This window comes from Berkeleyomyces rouxiae, assembly GCF_048999995.1.
Source record: "Berkeleyomyces rouxiae strain 22BRR77 chromosome Unknown BrBRR77_ptg000005l, whole genome shotgun sequence".
NCBI lineage: Eukaryota > Fungi > Ascomycota > Sordariomycetes > Microascales > Ceratocystidaceae > Berkeleyomyces > Berkeleyomyces rouxiae.
The window spans coordinates 1,972,648-1,994,110 of record NW_027396495.1 but is presented as its reverse complement, the minus strand read 5'-3'; the positions used below and the strand labels follow the sequence as shown (position 1 = coordinate 1,994,110).

Here is a 21,463-nt window from a genome sequence, read left to right as displayed (position 1 = left end):
AGGGACTCCCTGCCTTGAGTGCGTGGCCAGAAGAAACTTACATCCTCCCATGCTTATGTTCCGGGTCATTTGCTGACTATTATAATGTCCCTTACGTACAACTCATTCTATCCTTGTACCACAAATCCAGAGCTTCGCTCCGGTGAGACGTGCACTTCGACCCTGATGTACACAACTGGTAATTGGACTAGATACACAGTCTCTTGCCTCTTCCAACCTCCCACTCTCGGCAGTTGGTCTGTGGGCTGGTCTATGTCGTTGTGTTTGACCTCCTCTCGTCATTTGTGTATTATCAATCAGGCCCTCCTGTCTCACCGCTCCAGACAACTTTTACCGAGGCCGAAGCATTGGTATATCGTTGGTTATAGGCAACACTGCCCTCTATACTTGTCCCTATCTAAGTAACTAGTTGCAGGAATATTCCAAAGGTTGCTCACCGGCTTATCTATGGTCAATGCATTTTAGACCCAATCTGGCAATCCTTGTCCTTTCACTCCACACTTCATAAAGACAGTTGGCACGATCCTGGGCCTGCTGTTTGCCCACGGAGATTACGCCAGCTACCACAGGTGGCTCAAACACGAGTCGGCAACCCTCACCTGCGCCAAGTGCGAGGCCGAGAAGACGCCGGAGCACCCGTGGGGCTGCCCGAGCCGCGATAAGCGGCTACGGCCCCGCTTCGTGAACAAGCTGGCGCTCACCGACCGGGGGTTCAAATACCTCGCAAAGAATCCCACCAACCGGATCTCCCGACTAGGAATGCTACGGCAGGTCGCCCGACCGCGGTACACAAACACATCTCTGGCTTCGGCTCACTGGTCTCCTCTCGGTTTTCTTCTGTTTTGGGCGGTTTATGTTCTACTTTTGATTTCGGGCCTGTCTTTCTCTCCTTGTGGCTCTCGAGCATGCACTGTTGTTTTTTCCTTTGTCTTTTCGTGTACATAGTTTTTCGTTCTCGCCGGCTATATCTCGGCACGACAGCCCACAGCCACAGGCCTTGGCCTGGGAGTTACAGCTCCACGCTGTGGGTGTGCCCTGACACCCTACTTGTCCTCCAGCTAGCTAGTTAGCAGACCGTCGCTGTTTCCCGATGTGGAAGGAAAAAGGCGCGGAAGATAGCTACTACTACTACTACTACTCCACACTTCGTTGAAGTTTAAAGACGTTGAAGACAATCAATCATCAGTTACTTCATATTCCGTCTGAAAAATTTCTAATACCTATCCGCTTCACAGCGACTCACGGGAATATACCTACCTCCCTTGGCACGTTCTCTAGTTATCTTCTTGAAGTCCGTTCACCACCCTCACCGTGATGGCCCAAACACAATGCCTTTGTGTAAATCCCTCACTCAGGGACTTTTGTCCTCCGAATCGGAGGACCAACTAGAGTTCATCGCCATACACGGAGGCCCGAATAGACTGGGTGGTTCCGGGTATAAATGTAGTTAGTGCCTTTTCTCTCTAGTTTCTTTGCTCTTAGATTCAGATCACTACTAACAGTTTGGTTTTGGATTCACACTCAGCGTGTAACAATAGAGCTTCTTTCTTGACTCAAATCCACATTTTTTTCCCGATTCACATCTTTAAGCAAAGTGATTGTGGGGACTTACTGGGGTCCTTGATGGAAGAAGTTTGGTTCCGGAACGTCGGACAATATCAATAGGTAACAGAAGTAAATGCGCGGAAAGATCTGGAGTAGAAAGTATTGCTCTTTGTATTCAAGTGAGAATGAGATGAAGATGATGATCTAGAAAGGAAAAACTATCTACAGAAACATAGGAAACATGGAACATTTATGTTCGTGGAGAGACGGGCTTCTCCGGAGCATTGAGGAAAGCAGAGCTTTCCGGTCGCCGGCGTCATGATAGTTGCGTCGGTCGATACAGACTCATTGCGACATTTTGCCTAGTAGGCTTTTGGGCATCACGAGGTTTGGCGATATCGCTAATGATGTCATTGTGCTTGGGGAAATTCACATGATGATATCCAGCTCATCCTCAAAGATGGCAAGTCCTTTAGGGTTAGCGGATGCATCAACAAAGATAACGCTCAGCGCGTGACGAGAAACTTAACACAAAGAGGAGAGTAACTACTCGTGCCACGCCCCACTTATATTGCAGCGGTCTTCCGAGGGCGAACACCCCGCCGCTCCAAAACCAAAATCGACACCCTCCTATGCCGCGATCCTGGCGGTCTCCGACGACAACAACAGCAAGTCCCTTGACATCCGGGCCACGAAGAACAAGACTAAAGCTAAGGATAAACAAGCCGCTTCCGACACAAGTAAACACCGAATCTTCCTCCGCCTCCCCGTGGACTCCCCGCAAAGGCACGCCGGTGCCGCAGAAACCAAGAAATTTGTCGTCAGACACCTGTGCGTGAATGCTGAAGACCTGAAAACGGTCAAGCAGGTCAACACCGGTTTTGCCCTTTCCTTCGACTCACAAACAACCATGGCTGCTGCCCTTACTAAAATGGACAAAGCCTCCGCGGTCTTCAGTGGCTGCACAGTTGACACGGCCACCAAATGGCACACTTACGTGATCAACCGCGTACCCAAGAACACCCGCAACCTGGTCGGCCAGGTCAGCCTGGTAACCATCCCTCGCATCGAAGAGGAGATCGAGAGTCAGCTCGGCGTGTGCGCCACGCGCGTCGCCTGGTCAAAGCACAACCAGGACTCCTCCCCCACCTCATCGATTGTCTTCTCGCTCGAGAAGCCCCTCCAAACCTCCCTGAAGCTCTTTGGCTCCAGCGCCCCGGCCATCAAGGCCAGACAACATGAACGCGTCCAACAGTGCGACGCGTGCTTCAGCTTCCACCGCACTGACGGATGCCCCCGAAAGGAGCTCTGCCCCAGCTGCGGTCAGCGACAACACGTGGGCCCCTGCCCAAGGCCAGTCACATGCGTGAACTGTCACGCCCCCCATCCATCCAAGGACTTGGACTGCCCGGTCCGACCGTATGTCAGGAATGGGACTGTGCGCCAGCTCCTCGCGGAAGCGATAAAGAAAATTCGCGCTGGCTTCGCCCAGAAGCCTACCCCGAAAGCCCGGAGACCGGCACCAACGAGAAAAGCCCCTCTCCAACCGAGGAACCCCTCGCCCCAACGACACAGTCGGATGTCATGGAAGTATCCTCCGACTCCGATTCCGAAACCCACTCCTCCCCCGATTCGTCTACATGTTAGGAAACTCTATCAGGACGATCCGAGGACAGGACAACCTTTTTACACTTACCATGCCTACACCTACCTCCTCCCAATTCCTCTCCCTCGACGCTGAGATAGCTGAAGCTGTCAAAGTGCGAGCGGAGACAGCTACCCAAGTGGCTCGTTTTTTTGTTGAAGCCCATGCCTTCATGCAGTCAGCCCTCCCGTCCATCACGGACCATGCCGCCCGCAACTCGCTTGTTCGACAGCTTCTCGACGCGCACCGCGCCATCACCGATGGCACTTTTGACAACAAGTTCGACCCCAAAGGAGTTCGAGCCGCTCAGAATCGCTCCCCCCCGAAGGACCAGCCTGAGAAGCGCGGGCCCCAGCCTCGATCCTTCAGTGACGCCCTGAAAACGGGCCTCCCCCTCCCTCCCAAAATCCCGAACGGCGGCCACCCCGCTGCCTACACCGCCAGTGCCCCAGCCGGCAACTCCCCCGCTCAACGACGCCCTCCAGGACACCCATGTATATGTCCCCCGCAACACTCCCACCAACACCCGCATTCGCCTTTACCCTAGTGAAGGCTCCCCGCTCAACCATGCCGCCCCGACTGACGTCACCCGGGTGCTCAACAACATCCCCTCGATCAAGGACACAGTCCTGAGGGTCCACCCCATGAAAGTGGGTTTCGCCATCGACCCCGTCGTGGCGGCTGACAACGGACCCCTGATCAAGCTCGCGAAGAACAGGGACGCCATCATGAGCGCTCTGTCCGCGGAACTCCGCGTCGTCCCGCCCTCCCACGGATACATCGTATCCAGAATCCCCAAAGAGATGTTTTGCCCTGAGACGGGCTGCATCACCGCCACTACCGAAACGGCTGTCGCCCGCATTGCCAAGGACGAAACCGGCGTCCAGCCCACCCAAGTGCTGTGGTCTAAGCACTACGACCCCGAGGTGGACTCCACCATTACCGCCGTGATCTCGCTCCCGGAAGCGGTTCGCTGCTTCCACATCCTCAACTCCGCCCCGAGCCGTGCGCAGCAGCTTCGCTGCAGCGTCAACAGATGCGACATCTGCCACGACTACGCCCACCCGACCAGGTACTGCAGACGCGTGCCGATGTGCAACTCGTGCGGCCTTCACGCCCACGCGGGAGATTGTGTATCTCCCACCCGCTGTGTTAACTGTTTGTCTCTGGAACACTCAACTGACTACGAGAAATGCCCCCTGCGCCCCGTCATCGTTCGCGGCGGTGTCTTTTCCCCGTCTACGGAGGAACGCCGACGTGTCCGACGGGCTAACCGCAGGTCCAACAAGAAATCCGCCTCCAACGAGAAGCAGGACGAGCTTGCAGCCGTCATCGCCAACGCCTCGGCCCCCATCCCCGGTTTTATTCCGGCCCCCTCTCCCTCTGAGCCTTCCTCGAGCGTAGCTGCCGGGGAAGCCAGAGGCTTCGCCCAAAGACCCAGCGGCTCTTCCGCGGACCGCACGACCGACTGCGTCATCGTCAGCAGCAGTCTGGACGATTGCGACATGGGAGGCACTGCGCCTTCCAGGCGCTTGTGAAAGTCCCCCACGGGAGCCCTCCGCCCTCGCGGCGCCCCAGAGAATACCAACGCGGCCGTAACCGGCCGCCCCAGCTAAAAATCTTCCAGGCCAATGTGCAGAAATTAGGCCCATGCCATGACACAATCCTTCACTTCGCGGCCGAGCATGGAGCAGACATTGTCCTCGTTCAAGAACCATGGTCCAACACCCGAGGCCACCGACGCCTGTCCAAGAGCTGCCAAGGGTACGACCTCTTCGCTCCCATCTCCCCCATCTCCTCAATATTCCGCCCAAGGTGCCTCACCTACGTGCGAAAGGCGTCTGGCCTCGATGCGGAACAGCTAAACACCACAGCCACCACCGACATGATATGTCTTCGTCTCAACACAAACCCCCAAATACATATCACCAATGTGTACAGACAGCCAGGCCAGGGCATCCACGCCAGTCTAGATCCCCTCTTGACCATGGAGACCCGCCACAACTCCATAATCGCAGGCGACTTCAACCTAGTCTCACAAAGATGGAATCAACGATGCCCACCGTCATCCGGCATCGGCACCTTTGAGGAATGGGTGCACGACAACGCGCTCAACCTGTGCATGCCCGCGAATTCGCCCACTCACAGGCGGGGCAACATGATCGACCTGGTCTGGTCCGACATGCCGGGCGTCTATTCCCACGTAGAACACGACCTTCACTCTGGATCCGATCACTCAACGGTAGTCACCACTGTCAACCTTGCTGAGCGGCTCGAACCACCCAGGAGCCGTTTCATCCCAGACATGGCCCCACACATGGCCATCGACTTTGTCAAGAGACTCAACCGCATCCCTCCACCCCCGCTTTCCGCCTCGCCCGGGCAACTGGACACCGCGGTGCGAACGGGAATTGCGACACTACATGATACCCTGGTCGAGATTTGCCCCCCAAAACGCGTGTCCCCCGGCGCCCCGCGTAAGCCATACTGGAATCAGGAGTGCGCCACAGCCAGAAGCGAGCGCAACAACGAGAGACGACGGTCCGGCATTTGGAGCCCGGAATACCTAGCCCTGGCAAAGGCCCTCAGGAGCGCAACCTCCCACGCGGCGAGAGCATTCAGGCGGAGACACATGGACGAGGTCAAAACCCCGGAAGCCGCCCACAAAGTCATGGGCTACTACAAAAAGAACTCCCGGTTTGCCCCGCCTCCCCTTGTACACGAAGCACACGCCTACTGCACGCCTGCCGAACGAGCTGACATCTTCCTACGCACTAAACTTTTACGACCAGCCTCCACTGGCGACCTCCACTTCGATGACTATAGCTCCGTCTCCCCACGCATAATTGATTTCCCGCCTGCCGCGTCTGAGCGGGAAGTTCACAAATGCCTCATAGACGTCCACAACTCTGCGCCTGGCGCAGATGGTTAAAATGCGGTGACGCTCCGCTCCGTCTGGCAGGCGCCTGAATGGCGCGCTTGGCTGATGAAACTTTTTGACCTCTGCCTCGCTACAGGCTACCACCCCACCCCATTCCGTGAAGCGCAAGTGGTCCCCATCCCAAAACCACACAAAGAAGATCTCACCTCGCCTGCGAACTGGAGACCCATTTCCCTACTCCCGACCATTGGTAAAGGTATTGAGCGCCTCGTCGCCCGGCGTCTCTCTAACTCAGCTCTCATCCATCGCCTGACCTCCTCCCAGCTCTGTGGAGGCCTCCCGGGGCGCTCCGCCACGGACCTTGTAGAAAGCCTGGTGCACCGCATCGAACACGGCCTCCAAAACGGGGAGGTGTCCTCCCTAGTTACCCTTGACATCGAAGCCGCGTACGACAGCGTGCTCCCAGGACGTCTGGCCTGCCGGCTTCTCGACTACGACTTCCCTATTTGGGTCTGTCGATGGGCACGATCCTTCGCGTCAAATAGATCAGCTCACGTGCGCGTGGATTCCTTCATTGCCCCTACCACACAGCTAGAGCACGGCCTTCCACAGGGATCGCCCGTATCTCCCATTCTTTTCCTTCTATTCATTGCTCCCATGCATGACAGTAAGATGCTCTTCGGTTATGTAGACGACGCCGCCATGCTAGGGCGCGCTCCCACCCTCGCTAAAGCTGCTGCACAAGCCGCCCAGCTGGCTAACCAGGCCATTGCATGGGGAGCCCAGAACGGCCTCAGCTTTTCTCAAGGCAAAACTGAACTACAACACTTCCATCGGTCCTCGGGACGGGGGCCGACAGTAGTTATCGACGGAACCACTATTCAGCCCAACAAGGAAACCCGATGGCTAGGTATCCACCTGGATACCAAACTCAGTTTCCACGCCCATGTCAAGCATATGACAGCGAAAGCCACACGGGCTGCGGCCCATGCCCGATCGCTGGCCAACATCATCCGCGGCGTCCCGGCTAACCTGCTGCGCCTGGCGGCGTGCGCTGCTATTTTCCCCGTCTTGCTATATGGTGCCTCCGTCTGGTTCCATGGCCCCCAGAAGTTTCTGGCCAAAGGTAGAGTGGGCCCCGCCCGCCAACAGCAACTCGTCGACATGGTCACGAAGGCCGTCGCACGTACAGCCAGAGCCATTATCCCTGCGTACTGCACCACTCCTCACGCGGCCCTGTTCAGAGAAGCAGGCATCCTCCCCGCACGCGTCATGTTGGACCGCTGCCGCCGTCAGGCCGCCGTGCGCATTGCAAGCCTCGACGAACTCCACCCTCTGGCGCGATTAGCTAGAGCACGCACATCCACGCGCCTGACGCTACGACACAGAGAACTGCCCCGAGCGCCCCCCGCCACACGCATCTTGCCGCTGGCCTACCCACCACCAAAACCGCCAGAACCCAAGGATGCCCGGCGCATCCGTGCCGCCAAGTCGCGCATCGCCCGAATCCCTTACTACGACCTGCAGGTTTTCTCAGACGGGTCCAAGCTACAAGATGGTTCTACAGGAGCCGCTGCGGCTCTCTACATCGCAGGCTTGGAACTCCCAACGGTCTCCACCCATCTGGGTAAAATGATGGAGGTCTACGACGCTGAATTAATCGGGGCACTCACAGGCTTCAAAGCTGCACTCCAATCCCCTGCCGCCACCTTCGCCGAAAACGTCATCGTCATGCTCGACAACCAGGAAGCTGCTTACCGGCTCTTGGTCGGCCAACCCACTCTGACGTCGCAAGACATCATCCTCGATTTCCGCGCCACCGCCGACCGGTGGCCACTACACACCCGCAACTCCATGTCACCTGGCCCCGGGAAGGTCATGGTACAGTGGATCCCCGGACACACCGACATCCCCGGCAACGAAGCTGCAGATCGGGCGGCCAAAGCAGCCGCATCCACCCCTCCTCCCGAGCATCATGAATCTGTGTCCAGCCTGGCGGCCCTCGCATCATGGGCCCGGTCACAACACCGGAAGAACGTCACCGCCTACTGGCACGGCAACATCCCAGGAACATACCTGGAACTGCAGATCCCATGGTACGTAAAAGCCCCACCTGAACTCCATCTACCCCGATTCTACCTGAGCTACCTCCTGCAATGCCGGACAGCCCACGGGGACTTCGCCTACTACCATGAAAAGCTCGGGCATCATCCGGAAGGGAGGACATGCGCCTGTGGCTCTGCCAAATCTCCCACGCACTTCCTGCTGTGCAGACCCGCCCGGAGGCAGGCGGAAATCGCCGAGCCCAAACTCCGCCTTGGCAGTATCCAGGTCCTCCTGGGCACCCCCAAAGGCGCCATACTCTTTGCTCGCTTCTTAGGGGCATCAAATTTCCTGACGCGGTACGCCGTACCCGTCCACTTTCACCCCAATGAGTCTCTGCCTGTGACAGGCCTGGCCGAAAGGCCCCAGTCACCATCTCCCTAAAGTAGTAGCCTCCACTCTCTCGTGTAGCTATATCATTGCACCCTGCGCATCGCGGGTGTTGGCCTTAGTTTTCATAGAAGTTCGCATGTCCCCACCAGGATGAGGTTGTGACTCACGAGCACCTTCCCCGGGCCTTGCCCCTAGGGTTGCCATGCACGTGACAGCTCCCTGCGCGACTATAAAAAGTAATAAATAAAAAAAAATAAATGACACATTCTACATCATCATGCATCGGCTCGAGTTAACAGCGGGTGAGCGGAGTCCAGGCTTGTCCACCTAGCGGCTAACCTTTGTCGTTTGTTTTCCAGGAGGAGCAAGGCGGGGGCGATTGCGGCTTCGCGATGAAGGGTTGAGGACGGCGTGGTCTTCCAAACTGGCAGCACCGCTCTCATCGCGACTCGGAGCGTGCCCTCTATTTTGCTTGCGAGGTGTTTAGCCCCAGTGGAGACCTGATTGCTCCCGGAGCTCGTCCGGTGGAGGCCTGGCCAGTACGCTTCTGCACCATACGTTGCGGTAGGGATCACACAAGCAATGACCGCAAGTCGGGCCATGACAGGAGGAACGCCACTCTGCGTGTTCGAGATGGACCTCAGAAAGTTGGCTGCTTTGCGTCCCTTGGTGGACCATGTCTCTACGTGCTTGTTGAACGACAGCTTAGAGTCGAGCCAGAAGCCAAGCCATCTCATAGAGCTCTTCGGGGAAGTTGTGGTTCCACCAATCGTTACCGGAGGGTGGGGGTGGAGGCGGGATCGTGTGAAGTGGAGCACCTCAGTCTTGTTTGGTGCGAACTCTACTCCGTTCTCATGAGCCCATTTTCGCATTTTCTCAGCAGCAGACTGAGCCGAGGCTACAGACTCCAGGGGCGACCGGCCGCTGGCGAGAATAGCCACGTCGTCTGCGTAGCTGAATCGGTGTTTGGTACTGATCAGAGGCTGAAGGAACAGCATGAACAGAATGGGGGATACTGGAGAGCCTTGTGGGACGCCGCACGATATGTCTTTCCCTGTCGATTGGAACGAGCCCATCCGCAACCGGCATTTTCTGTCGGATACAAAGGAACCCACCCAGCTTGTCAAATGTGTGGGCCAGCCTTGTTCGCGGAGCCGACATTGGAGTCGACCGGGGAGGACTGCGTCGAAAGCGCCTTTAACGTCCATGGTCAATAAGGTACTCACCTTGCTCTCCGCCCAATTTCTTTCGATGTCATGGATGACGCAGGCCATCAGATCAGATGCGCTTCTTTTCGGCAGGGCGCCAAATTGTTGTGGGTGGAGAATTGAGTTTTCGAGGGCTAGGAACGTGATTTTCTTGGCGATGAGCCTCTCGAGGCCTTTGCCGAGGCACGGTAATAGAGCGATGGGACGCCATGAGCCGGGGAGAGAAGGGTCTTTGTCGGGCTTGGGGATGACCACGATTTCGGCATGTTTGAAGGGTGCAGGGTGATGCCCCCATCTGAAGCACAGGAAGAATAAGGATGTCACGAAGGTTTCAAGTTCGTCCCAAAGGGCTTTCAGAATAGCCACTGATACGCCGTCACGGCCGGGAGTTGAGTTTTTTGCTCCTATCACTGCTCGACGGACTTCTGCTTTACTGAATTCAGTGTCCATATCGACCCTACGGGCAGGGGCCGTGTGATAGCCTCCTGGGTCTAGGTCCCTCGTCAGGTCACCCCGATCGAGGAGTCGACTCGCCAGCAGGTCCATCTTCTCCAAGGGGGTCACTACGGTTCTGTCGCCGTCTTGCAAAGGGGGGCTTCCAGAGAGGTTATTGGGCTTGCGCCATCTAGCTATTTCCCACAGGCTGTCGGGGGTAGAGGCGTCTGCGATTCTCTCTTTGTTTAACGATCTCTTGGCGCGGCGTACAGCGTTGCGTAGGTTCTTTTTTGCTTTGATCAAATTGTCGATTTCAAAGGTCGTTGTTTGGATGGCGTCCTTGTAAGCTCGCTCGGCATCCTTGCAGTCTTTGTTCCACCAGGGTGTGCCTCTGCGGGAGGCTTTCTTTCGTCTCTCCATGGTGGCGGCCAAGGCGGCTTCAATGGACAGGTTCAGGCACTCTACGGCCTCGTCGAGTAACGTCGTGGTGGGAGGGGAGTCGGGGTGAGGGAGGTGGGGTAGATGGAGCGATCTGAGCGTACGTCTAAGCTCGGGTATCTCCTCGGGGGCTAATGTGTAACCGGATAGAGGTTCGGGTGGGATAGGCTTGCCAAAGGGGATCCTTGTCCAGATCGTGGAGTGATCGGAAGTAGTTTCAAGAGTGCTAGCTATCTCGGACTCAACACCTGGGATGTTGGAGAGACATAGATCTAGGGTGTGTCCTCTGGCATGTGTCGGGACGCCGGGAGGGCTGGTCAGAGAGAGACCCACCTCGTCGATCCAGTTGGCAAAGACGCTCGCTCCGTTCGAAATTGACACTCCGGGTTCCCAGTAGGGGTGGTGGAGATTGAAGTCTCCTGCTATCAGGCATTTCCCGAAGATCGGGTCCAGCCATCTGATCAAGTCGGCGGCCGGGATCTCTTGGTGGCGATATACGTTAACAATTTGGATTTCTCTTCCGCTCCTTTCCAGTTGCAGCCATACACAGTCGCCAGTGCGTGTCGGGCAGAGCTGGATCGGGTGTAAACCTTTTTCTTTGCGGATGAAGGTTATAGCCCTGGGTCGGATTTCAGGGTCAGCGACAGGCAGGAAAGTGTCCCAATTAGGGTGGCATTTGGTACGGACAGCGCCATGCCTATCTTTGAAGGTGTACGGTTCTTGGAGGAGTACGACATCCGCCTTGTTCTTCTCAGCTAAGTGGAGAGCAAGATCGTGTGCCGGGCCGCCCCTGCCCACGTTCGCTTGAAAAACACGAAGGTGGGGGGGGCGAGAGTCAGTGGTCTCCTGTCCTCGGATCGTCCTGATAGGGTTTCCTAACATGTAGACGAATCGGGGGAGGAGTGGGTTTCGGAATCGGAGTCGGAGGATACTTCCATGACATCCGACTGTGTCGTTGGGGCGAGGGGTTCCTCGGTTGGAGAGGGGCTTTTCTCGTTGGTGCCGGTCTCCGGGCTTTCGGGGTAGGCTTCTGGGCGAAGCCAGCGCGAATTTTCTTTATCGCTTCCGCGAGGAGCTGGCGCACAGTCCCATTCCTGACATACGGTCGGACCGGGCAGTCCAAGTCCTTGGATGGATGGGGGGCGTGACAGTTCACGCATGTGACTGGCCTTGGGCAGGGGCCCACGTGTTGTCGCTGACCGCAGCTGGGGCAGAGCTCCTTTCGGGGGCATCCGTCAGTGCGGTGGAAGCTGAAGCACGCGTCGCACTGTTGGACGCGTTCATGTTGTCTGGCCTTGATGGCCGGGGCGCTGGAGCCAAAGAGCTTCAGGGAGGTTTGGAGGGGCTTCTCGAGCGAGAAGACAATCGATGAGGTGGGGGAGGAGTCCTGGTTGTGCTTTGACCAGGCGACGCGCGTGGCGCACACGCCGAGCTGACTCTCGATCTCCTCTTCGATGCGAGGGATGGTTACCAGGCTGACCTGGCCGACCAGGTTGCGGGTGTTCTTGGGTACGCGGTTGATCACGTAAGTGTGCCATTTGGTGGCCGTGTCAACTGTGCAGCCACTGAAGACCGCGGAGGCTTTGTCCATTTTAGTAAGGGCAGCAGCCATGGTTGTTTGTGAGTCGAAGGAAAGGGCAAAACCGGTGTTGACCTGCTTGACCGTTTTCAGGTCTTCAGCATTCACGCACAGGTGTCTGACGACAAATTTCTTGGTTTCTGCGGCACCGGCGTGCCTTTGCGGGGAGTCCACGGGGAGGCGGAGGAAGATTCGGTGTTTACTTGTGTCGGAAGCGGCTTGTTTATCCTTAGCTTTAGTCTTGTTCTTCGTGGCCCGGATGTCAAGGGACTTGCTGTTGTTGTCGTCGGAGACCGCCAGGATCGCGGCATAGGAGGGTGTCGATTTTGGTTTTGGAGCGGCGGGGTGTTCGCCCTCGGAAGACCGCTTCTTGTTTTCTTTCTGTGGAGGTTGAGCTGGAGGCGCCGATTTCTCAGGCGGGCCACTCGGTTTCTTCTTTGCGGGTCCGTCGGTGGGTTTGGCGGGCCGACCTTTCTCGGGGGCCGCGTGACCGGATTCCGGGACGTTTTCCTGGCTTGTAGGGGCTAAAGCGGTTTCGCCTTGCCCGACGTACTCCATGGCTTTGGAGTGCAAGATTCAAATCACTTCTTCGGAGAAGGATTCGAAGAGTTCAGTTTCCGCCGTGTTCTCGGCGTCGGGGCGCGAGGCGCGCAACGCGTCTTCGACGCGTGTGGCTACCGACCTCACCGCTTGGATCCGCTGCGTGAGGACGCCCAACGAGGCGTCAACTCCGGGCAGAAGCATGGCGAGGGGTCTTAGCTTGTTCTTTATTGCTTTTAAAAGGATATTGAGAGGTCTGAGGTCACTTTTGTGAAGCACGTTGCAGACGGAGTGTAGAATGTGTCATGTGGTACTATGCGCGTATGTTACAGGGTATACGTCACGTGATGTCACGTGACCTCATACAAGCCCTCAAATACTTCTTCCCCGAAGCTCCAAACCCAGATAATTGTCTAATAGAACTATCTTCCTTTAAAACTTCTACCACTACAACAGCATATTACCACATGACATGCACCCTCCGGTGTCTGGCATCTGTGTCTTTATGATTGTAAAATTGTAGCTCTAGCTCTTGGATCCCTTTAATGTTTGCAGCAGTAGCACTTGCTGCGACACCACCTCCGAGCCTCTCTGTACTTGAAGCACACACGATGCCACCATCCAATAACAATGCTTCGTTTGGTCGGCTTCTTTAGCTTTGGTTCATCGCTACCCTAGTTGATTGAACCGCTGCGTAGATTGTCGTATTTAGTGTGCGGGTACGAGATGCAGTTTTGCTTCTTGTGCAGTCTATCTGGCCCTCCAAAGACCTGGACGACATTGTGGATCAAGCTTTCGTCGCCCATCTTGTCGGCACTGCTTTCCCACCACATGCCTCCACCCAGGCCAGTAGCCTTGATGAATTCGGCCTTCTGGCGGGCCACATGGACGTTGTCGTACGTCACCATCATTCTTTTGGCAGGATCATATGAGTAGCAGGCTGTAATGTGGTCGTCAACGTGTTCCTGTGCTCCAGGTAGCGGCAGGGCCTTGTAGTCGTAGACTCCACGTTCCCAGTTGCCATCACCAACACCGTTGTACGGGGTGCCAGGCCCATCTGTGTTCTCAAAGCCGCGACCGTACAGAGGCATTCCTATGACAATCTTGTTACGGGCAACTCCATGACGATGGTAATAGTTGATGGCAGCTTCAGTGCAGAAGGGGGTGGAGGCAGGCTTGTTTGAAGGACGTAGGTTGGCCTGGTGGCCAGCAGTCTGGTCCCACGAACCAGCATAGTCATAAGCCATCAAGTTCCAAAAGTCAAGGTACTTGTCCATTCCTGCGATGTCAAGCTTCTCGTATTGAGTAGAGCCAGCCGGGCAGGCAACAGTGAGCTCAAAGTGAGGATTACCCTCAACAGTGGCCGAGTAAGCATCGAGCTTTTCACGGACCTTTTGCAGCAAAGCAACGTAGTTGGCGGCATCCTGTACATTTTGGGGGTACTCCCAATCGATATCAATGCCATCAAAGCCGAGGTTTTTGAGGATATCGACACAGCTATCGGCGAAGGTAGTACGCCCCTGTTCAGTTGAAGCCGGCGAGGCAAAGTTGCAGCTATAGGTCCAGCCTCCGACAGACAAGAGAATGTTCAAGTTTCGGTTGCGTTTCTTGAGAATATTGAGCTGCTTCAAGCAGCCGTAGAGATTGGTTCCGCTATCGTTCCAGGAGTCATTATCCCAGTGGATGTCGGTGTCGGCCCAACCATCAGTCATGTAGCTGTTACACAGGGTTAGGAATATGGCAGAGAATTCTACAGGTAGAGTGTTGAGAAAGAAACTTACACCTCGCCAGACTCCGGTCTGACATTAGCAAATGCATAGAGAACGTGGGTGAGATTCTCGACAGGAAGATCTTGAGGACGGTGCTTGCGAGCATAAATTGCCCTATAATGATAGGGTTAGAGACTTGTGGAATGGGTGGCAGCGGAGTAGTGGAGGCCATACCAGTTAACAAAGTACGCAACAGAACGGGGGCCGTCACACATTGTGGCTTGATGGCAGGGGTAACTGTAGCTCTGGGTGATGTGTATTGATGTGGTTACGTGGTGGTGAAGGCTATTGTGGGCGAAGAATGTGAAGGCGAGACGCAAAGGCGTAGAAACGATTGTGATCCAATTATCCACAACAACAAGAGGAGATAGAAAGATGCTGCTGACAAACAAGGCAAGAAGCACAGCAAAAACAAGACTCCAATGAAAGACGGAGAAAGCAGTTGCCTGATAATGATGCATGGAAAGGCAGCTGCTATTTAAGTGGCCGGATGCCTGTGGGGTTTAAACACCTCCACTATATGAACACTAATACAGACACAGCCGTGATATAACCATCGATGATACAGGTAGCTACGCATAATACACATGAGCTACTCCCACAGCTATTGGAAGTCTCCAGTGAGCTACGCTACACACATACCATAAGCTCAACTCGCCGGACCATTGAAACCCCTCATCTTGTATGAGTTACTGAGGGGCTTACATCCAGTAGGTTCACTGAGGCCTGGGGAGGCTCTCAAAACTAGGGACCAGATAGACCAAAAGCTCTAGACCAGGCAGCAAGACAGACGCCAAATAAGACAAATGAACTGCTCATCCAAAGTGTGGCTCATGGTGCTTGGGCGCATAACTCCCCCGCTCCGGCTGTGCTCCGATTTTGTTCCCATGTCTACTCGAACAATGGACAGGGCCAAGCAATGCAGGTCTGCTGGATAGAAAGTCTGAGTACAGCTGACTCATCATGCATAATCGCTTCTGCCGACATTGACCCGTACGCTCTTATCACTCCTAGAACGTTATCGCAAAGTGGGTCTGCCGAAAAAAAATTGCTGGTTGTTCTGAATTTTTCGAGGCGCCTCAAAGCTTCAATATCGCTCCAACCGCATAATCCAGCGTGTTTTTTGTTTTGTGTCCCTCACCAGCCCGCGACTCCAGATTCGCGACAAGAAATACATTCGTCTCCATCGCGCGTCTACCGTTACGGCATCTTGCTGCCCACTAATTCTTTTTATCCCAAGAGGTTTCCCTCCCCCGTCCGACCGATCACCGCCATCATGACCCAGGTCGACTATCTTCTCTACGACTCCGTCCTGGGCTATGCCCTCTTCAAGGTCGTCCACCAGGTCGACACTGTTGCGCTTCGCAACAAGGAGAACCAGGACTCTTTCCAGGACCTCGCCAAGTTTGGCAAGATGATTCGCCTCGAGAACTTCTCCCCTTTCCAGTAAGACAAGACAACCGCCATACGCTTTGTCGGTCGCCGAATCATGCGCCCGTCGCAGATTCCAAGACAGATACATCCTGAGAGACAATGCCCTGCACCATAGTGTGTGTTGTTTCCCCCACTTTGGTTTTCATCACTTTTCTCTATCGTGTTCTACCCCTGTTGCTAACACCCCTTCTCTCTGCAGCGGCCACGTCCAGGCCTACGAAAACGTCCAGATGGTCACCGAGGGCGGCATGCCCGACTACCTCAAGACCGTCCTCGAGGCTTCCCTTCCTCAGACCTCCGGCAAGAAGAGCAAGGTTACTGTTGGTGTTACTGACAAGGTTGTGGCAAACGCCATCAAGGGCGCCTTCTCCGGGATCGAGTGCGAGACCACTGAGACCTCGGAGGCTGTTGACCAGCTGTTCCGCGGTGTCCGTGAGTTTGCCAGCAAGCTGTTAAGCGATGTCCGCGAGGACGAAGCCATGGATGCTTCGCGCGCCATGGCTCACGCCGCCTCGCGTTCCAAGGTCAAGTTCAACGCCAGCCGCCATGACAACCACGTCATCCAGGCTAGCTCGACCGTCGAGTTCCAGGACAAGTCGGTCAACCAGTTCTTCATGCGCGTGCGCGAGTGGTACGGCCACCACTTCCCCGAGCTGCTGAGCATTGTCTCGGATAACCTGACCTACTCCCGTCTGGTTCTCGAAATTGGCGACAAGAGTACCCTGACTCAGGACCGCCTGCACGATATTGCCAAGCACGTTGAGGATGACGAGGCCAAGGCCCAGGCCATCATCGACGTGGCCCAGTCGTCTATGGGTCCCAAGATCTCCCAGGTCGACATGGACATGGTCCAGTCCTTTGCCAAGGCCGTCGTCGAGCAAGCTGATGCCCGTCGCTATACTTCCAACTACCTGGACAACAAGATGGGTGTTGTTGCGCCCAACCTGAAGACCTTGATTGGCACCACTGTTGCTGCGCGTCTGATTTCGCAGGCTGGCTCGCTGTCTAACCTGGCCAAGTACCCTGCCTCTACCCTCCAGATCATTGGTGCCGAGAAGGCCCTGTTCCGGGCTCTAAAGACCAAGGGTAACACACCCAAGTACGGTATTCTGTATCACAGCAGCTTCATTGGCAAGGCTGGTACCCGCCACAAGGGCCGGATATCCAGATACCTTGCCAACAAGTGCTCGATTGCCAGTCGTATCGACTGCTTCTCAGGAGAGCCTTCGACCAAGTTTGGTGAGGCGCTGAAGAGCCAGGTTGAGGACCGTCTGGAGTTCTACGCCACTGGCAAGAAGCCCTCCAAGAACGCCGAAGTCATGGTGAGTCCCTTTTATTTTTACCGCTGCTCTGTCTTTTGTGTGATGACTAACATGATGCTCTTTCGTTTCCACTTTAGGACGGTGTCATTGAGGATATACGCCGTGAGGAGGAGGGCGACGACGACAACATGGATGTCGATGAAGCGCCTGTTGAGGAGAAGAAGTCTAAGAAGGACAAGAAAGATAAGAAGGAGAAGAAGAAGGAGAAGCGCAAGAGCATGGGTGGTGACGACGAAGCTGAGAGCAAGAAGGAGAAGAAGAAGTCCAAGAAGTCCAAAGAGTAAATGCTGACCTGCATCAGGTCAGTGCACTCTCTTGTCGTCTTCCCGCTCAAGGCAGCTAGTTGCCGGGCGTGTCTCGGTTTCTTATCTCTTTTTCTTGCGCATTGGTTTGTTTGCTACCATCTCGTGGGGCTGCCTACTGCCGCGCCCGCCTTATTTTCGTCTTCTCACTTGCCTCCTCACTATCGTCCTCTTGTTTTCCTTTTTCTTTCCTTGTGTTTTCATCTGTTTATTTCGGTGCTGGCATATCTTTGTTTCTTTCTTCTGGAGTTCAGGCAAAAGATTCTGTTTTATTCTGAGATTCCGAACGTGACGTGTCTAATTTGTAGAGGCCAAATTGCCCAGCTTGTTCATTCCCGGTGGCAAAAGAAAGGTAAGCTCAGGACAAGCCAATGTCTGTCGTCTCCCGCGGCTCGCGGCCACGGGATGAAAAAGTTTTCACTTCCGTCGAGGAAGTGAGTGTAGAAATAACTGACCACGATGGGATTCGAACCCACAATCTTTTGATACCACCCGTCGTAGTCAAACGCCTTGCCATTGGGCCACGCGGCCTTCAGTTGTTGTTGATGACTGAAAATGACCAAAGTAAATCTATAGAGCGAGATTGCTTCGTTACAGCAACCTTCCAACTTTCCAACCTTCCCTCCTACCAACCTTCCCTCCTACAACCCTCGGGGGGGTACCTTTGAGTTCAAGATGCCGCCCCCTCGCCCAAAGACGAACTTTTCCCCTTCGTTGTGGGTTAGAAGAGCGACCAGCACATATTCCCAATGCTGCTGTCCTTTCTTTTCCGTCCTGTCTGATTTCGGTCATTCTCGATGAATCGAGTCGTGAGGCCCTGAGCCCGCCTTTTTCCCCTCTCGAGGGATGATCTTGCCGACGACCGTCCCCTCTCGCAACACTTCTCGATCGCCGGTCTCTCGAGCTCCCATCACTCAACTCGGGGAGCCATACTCACACTCGAAGGGCAGCCTCTTTTGAAGGTTCCGGATGTCCGACCCGCGGCGCGGGGATCTCGACGCTGTGCTCCATCCATAGCACACGCCGCGATTACGTCCAACTTTTTCTTTCTTTCGGACACTCGATCGCCAGCCCTTTTGGAGGCTCGCTTGATCTCGGTTTGGCTTTTTGGGCCCCCTGAACACGCCGGTTTTTACCCGACGAACGAATGTTGGTGGGGATGGTAGCTCCACACAGGGCTTTGTTGTCGTGGGTCCACTTTTTGGGGTGCGTTTTTGTGGAAGTTTTCCTTTGTTCAACGGGGAGGTGGTATCTGGAGGACAAGGTGATGTCGAGGAGGATTCCAAGAGGAGGAGAGTTTGCGGAGTCCTGTTCCCTTGCGCCGGCTACAAGAGGAGGAAAATGACAAAAGTTGCAGCAACGGCCATGCCCGCAAAAGGACAAAACCACGCGTAATCCGCCGGGGACAAACCCCCGTGCCGAGAGCCGGTGGCCTTTTAGACTAGACTTCACGCGGTTTGTTGCAAACCAAAAATACCAGGTAACCAAACCCTGGAAAGGTAGGTGTGCCCTCGGGCCGCGCTGGACGGAGAGTCCTCCTGGCTTTTACGCCGGACCCTAAAAAGTCACAGGAGATGCTTGAAGTCTGCGAACCTGCAATTGCTGACCGCCCGGGAGTTGCTCGGAAGATGACATCATCCGACTGCTTCCGTCCGGAATATGCCGTCGTATTGCTGCGAAATAACAGTAGGTAGACGTAAAAGAATAAAATCAAATCAAAATCAACCTTCCAACTTTCGCGAGAACCACCATACTGGTAACAGTCAATCAGCGAAACGACCACAGACTTACAAGAATCAATCGAGAACAATCCCCTTATCCAGAAATGGAGTGCGACGATGCACCAGGAAGCGCCCAGTTGGCGCGACCCGCGAAAGACCAGCCCACGATCAGCGCAACGGACGCGCACACGGAGGTCGACATTGAGATGGTCAACACGAACGACGTCCAGCCAGAAACCGAGACCGACGACGCCCAGCAAGAGACTCCGACCAGCTCGTCAATGGAGCTGATGATTGTCGACAAGCCCGACGAACAAATCGAGAAGAATGAGGGCTCGACACCGTCCAACACCCCCAAGGAGAACGAGAAGCGTGGGGCGGCCACCGAGAAAGACCACAATCTCGCCATGGCCAGAAAGCACATCGCGGGGGAGATGAAGAAGATAGAACTGCGCGCTGAGGCGTACCTCTGGCTCGCAGAAAAGATCCCCGAAATGTGCAACGAAGCCGTCGCCATGGCTAAAGGCGACGCGAACGTGAGGAAGCTGGCAGGACACGTGTCCCAGGAGTTCAGAGCTATGCTCCAGATGCTCCAAGGTGGCACTACCCCTGCCCCTTCAGGCAACCCTAAGAACGACAAGCAAGGGTCTGCCAAAGCCCCGAAGCCCACACCGGGTTACACGAACAACAACAACAACAACAGGAGCTACGCAAGCACCGCGGAAGAGGCCGACGGTGGCAAGGGACAAGCAGTCACCCTGAAAAAAAAGACTGCCCCCAAGCCCAAGACAAAGACAACGACAACAGAGGAAGAGAAAAAAGTGCGAGTTTTTGTCCGAGGACCAGCGGCCGCAAATGAAGCGGACGCCAGCAACGAGATCGCCAAGGTCCTCGGCGGCAAGCCCGCCGAGATCCAGGTCAAGAAGGTGAACTCGGGCTGGGCGTTCTACACGACCAAGGGTGCGGTGTCAGCCGAGAAGCTGAACCGCGTCAAGGAAGCGTGTGGGGCGAAAGCGTGCGAAATTGACAAAAGATGGACGCATGCACGCATCACTGGCCTATCAGACTTTTATGTCGTAGGCGAGAACGGACCGGTGACCAAGAAGAACGAAGAATGGTTCATCGGACAGATAACGGAGTAAACCGGTGGAGAAGTGAAATCCATCAAGTGGCAATTCGAAACCGAGAAGTACATGGACGCCACACTCCGTATTGCAGTGGACCTACCCGAGGGCCAGACCCTCCCCAACAGTGTGAAATTCGAGGGGAGCTCAAACCCGGCCACGGTCAAGAAGTGCCGGACCCCCTCACTGCCGCTGTGCCGTACCTGCTGGGCGACACACCCGACAGCGGGGTGCAAAGAAAAGCCACGGTGCCGCCTGTGCGGGAGCGCAGACCACAGAGAGGGGCAACACGCTGGATCCCGCGCCGCATGCATCGTGTGCAAGGCTCCGGACCATTCGGCAGGGGACCCCGCTTGCAAGCGAGGCACTCGCCCGAATCGCACGACCCCAAAGCCAACGGAAAACACGCCAGCCAACCCCCAGGACGACAACCAGGCTCGCAAGAGAAAGAGACTTTCCCCGGCGGAGCAGCCGACTCCGCGGCCCGAGGTCATCCGAGAACGCTCCCAGCGAGATGAATGTTAGGACACCTAACAGTATGGAGCGTCAACGTGGGAAGAGGGGGACCTAACCATGAACTGACTCTACGCGAAGCCGTCAGGCAACGGGTAGACGTCGTGTTTATGCAGGAGCCCTGGATTGGACCGCGTAAGGACAAAACGAAGTTCCACCCAGAATTCACTCTGCATAGCCCGAGAGAAGGATGGTTGGATCGACCACGGAGCATCGCCTACGTGCGGAAAGACATCGAGACACTTGAAACAAATCAGGCCCACCCGGACCTGTGTCCAATCCGCATCAAGACGACAAAGGGCGTGCTTCGGCTTTTGGGAGTGTACAATGCGCCGGAGAGGTGCTTGCGAGCCGGTGAGGGATTGCAAGAACTGATGCGTACAGAAAAAGAACACGCATGGGTTGCATTGGGAGACTTCAACGCCCACCACGGTACATGGGACGCCAACGACAAAGAAAACAACGACGGGATGACCCTGGAAAATTGGCTGACTGACCAAGGGCTGACTGTGCTGAACCAGAGAGACGAACCAACGCACAGAGCCGGGAGGGTGATAGATCTGGTCGTGGT

At 55.5% G+C, this 21,463-nt stretch overlaps 8 protein-coding genes across 8 annotated transcripts; 6 read left to right on the top strand and 2 right to left on the bottom strand.

Moving 5' to 3' along the window:
- Positions 1–2,455: 2,455 nt before the first annotated feature.
- On the top strand, positions 2,456–3,192 carry BROUX77_005721 (uncharacterized protein; the record flags this gene model as incomplete). Its single annotated transcript, XM_073750626.1, has 2 exons — positions 2,456–2,867; positions 2,942–3,192. 2 exons carry the CDS (start codon positions 2,456–2,458, stop codon positions 3,190–3,192), a joined length of 663 nt encoding a protein of 220 aa, XP_073604607.1.
- Positions 3,193–3,242: 50 nt separating this feature from the next.
- On the top strand, positions 3,243–4,728 carry BROUX77_005720 (uncharacterized protein; the record flags this gene model as incomplete). The annotated part of the gene is made up of 2 exons (XM_073750625.1): positions 3,243–3,558; positions 3,635–4,728. 2 exons carry the CDS (start codon positions 3,243–3,245, stop codon positions 4,726–4,728), a joined length of 1,410 nt encoding a protein of 469 aa, XP_073604606.1.
- Positions 4,729–5,177: 449 nt separating this feature from the next.
- On the top strand, positions 5,178–6,122 carry BROUX77_005719 (uncharacterized protein; the record flags this gene model as incomplete). The annotated part of the gene is made up of 1 exon (XM_073750624.1): positions 5,178–6,122. The coding sequence occupies one exon, from the start codon at positions 5,178–5,180 to the stop codon at positions 6,120–6,122; it is 945 nt and encodes a 314-aa protein (XP_073604605.1).
- A 54-nt stretch (positions 6,123–6,176) lies between these two features.
- On the top strand, positions 6,177–8,558 carry BROUX77_005718 (uncharacterized protein; the record flags this gene model as incomplete). Its single annotated transcript, XM_073750623.1, has 1 exon — positions 6,177–8,558. One exon carries the CDS (start codon positions 6,177–6,179, stop codon positions 8,556–8,558), a length of 2,382 nt encoding a protein of 793 aa, XP_073604604.1.
- A 276-nt stretch (positions 8,559–8,834) lies between these two features.
- On the bottom strand, positions 8,835–12,725 carry BROUX77_005717 (uncharacterized protein; the record flags this gene model as incomplete). Its single annotated transcript, XM_073750622.1, has 3 exons — positions 8,835–8,970; positions 9,066–11,343; positions 11,789–12,725. 3 exons carry the CDS (start codon positions 12,723–12,725, stop codon positions 8,835–8,837), a joined length of 3,351 nt encoding a protein of 1,116 aa, XP_073604603.1.
- A 656-nt stretch (positions 12,726–13,381) lies between these two features.
- On the bottom strand, positions 13,382–14,691 carry BROUX77_005716 (uncharacterized protein; the record flags this gene model as incomplete). The annotated part of the gene is made up of 3 exons (XM_073750620.1): positions 13,382–14,423; positions 14,489–14,590; positions 14,651–14,691. 3 exons carry the CDS (start codon positions 14,689–14,691, stop codon positions 13,382–13,384), a joined length of 1,185 nt encoding a protein of 394 aa, XP_073604602.1.
- A 1,061-nt stretch (positions 14,692–15,752) lies between these two features.
- BROUX77_005715 (uncharacterized protein) lies at positions 15,753–17,516 on the top strand (the record flags this gene model as incomplete). Its single annotated transcript, XM_073750619.1, has 3 exons — positions 15,753–15,922; positions 16,110–17,232; positions 17,310–17,516. 3 exons carry the CDS (start codon positions 15,753–15,755, stop codon positions 17,514–17,516), a joined length of 1,500 nt encoding a protein of 499 aa, XP_073604601.1.
- A 1,843-nt stretch (positions 17,517–19,359) lies between these two features.
- On the top strand, positions 19,360–20,397 carry BROUX77_005714 (uncharacterized protein; the record flags this gene model as incomplete). Its single annotated transcript, XM_073750618.1, has 1 exon — positions 19,360–20,397. One exon carries the CDS (start codon positions 19,360–19,362, stop codon positions 20,395–20,397), a length of 1,038 nt encoding a protein of 345 aa, XP_073604600.1.
- Positions 20,398–21,463: the final 1,066 nt, after the last annotated feature.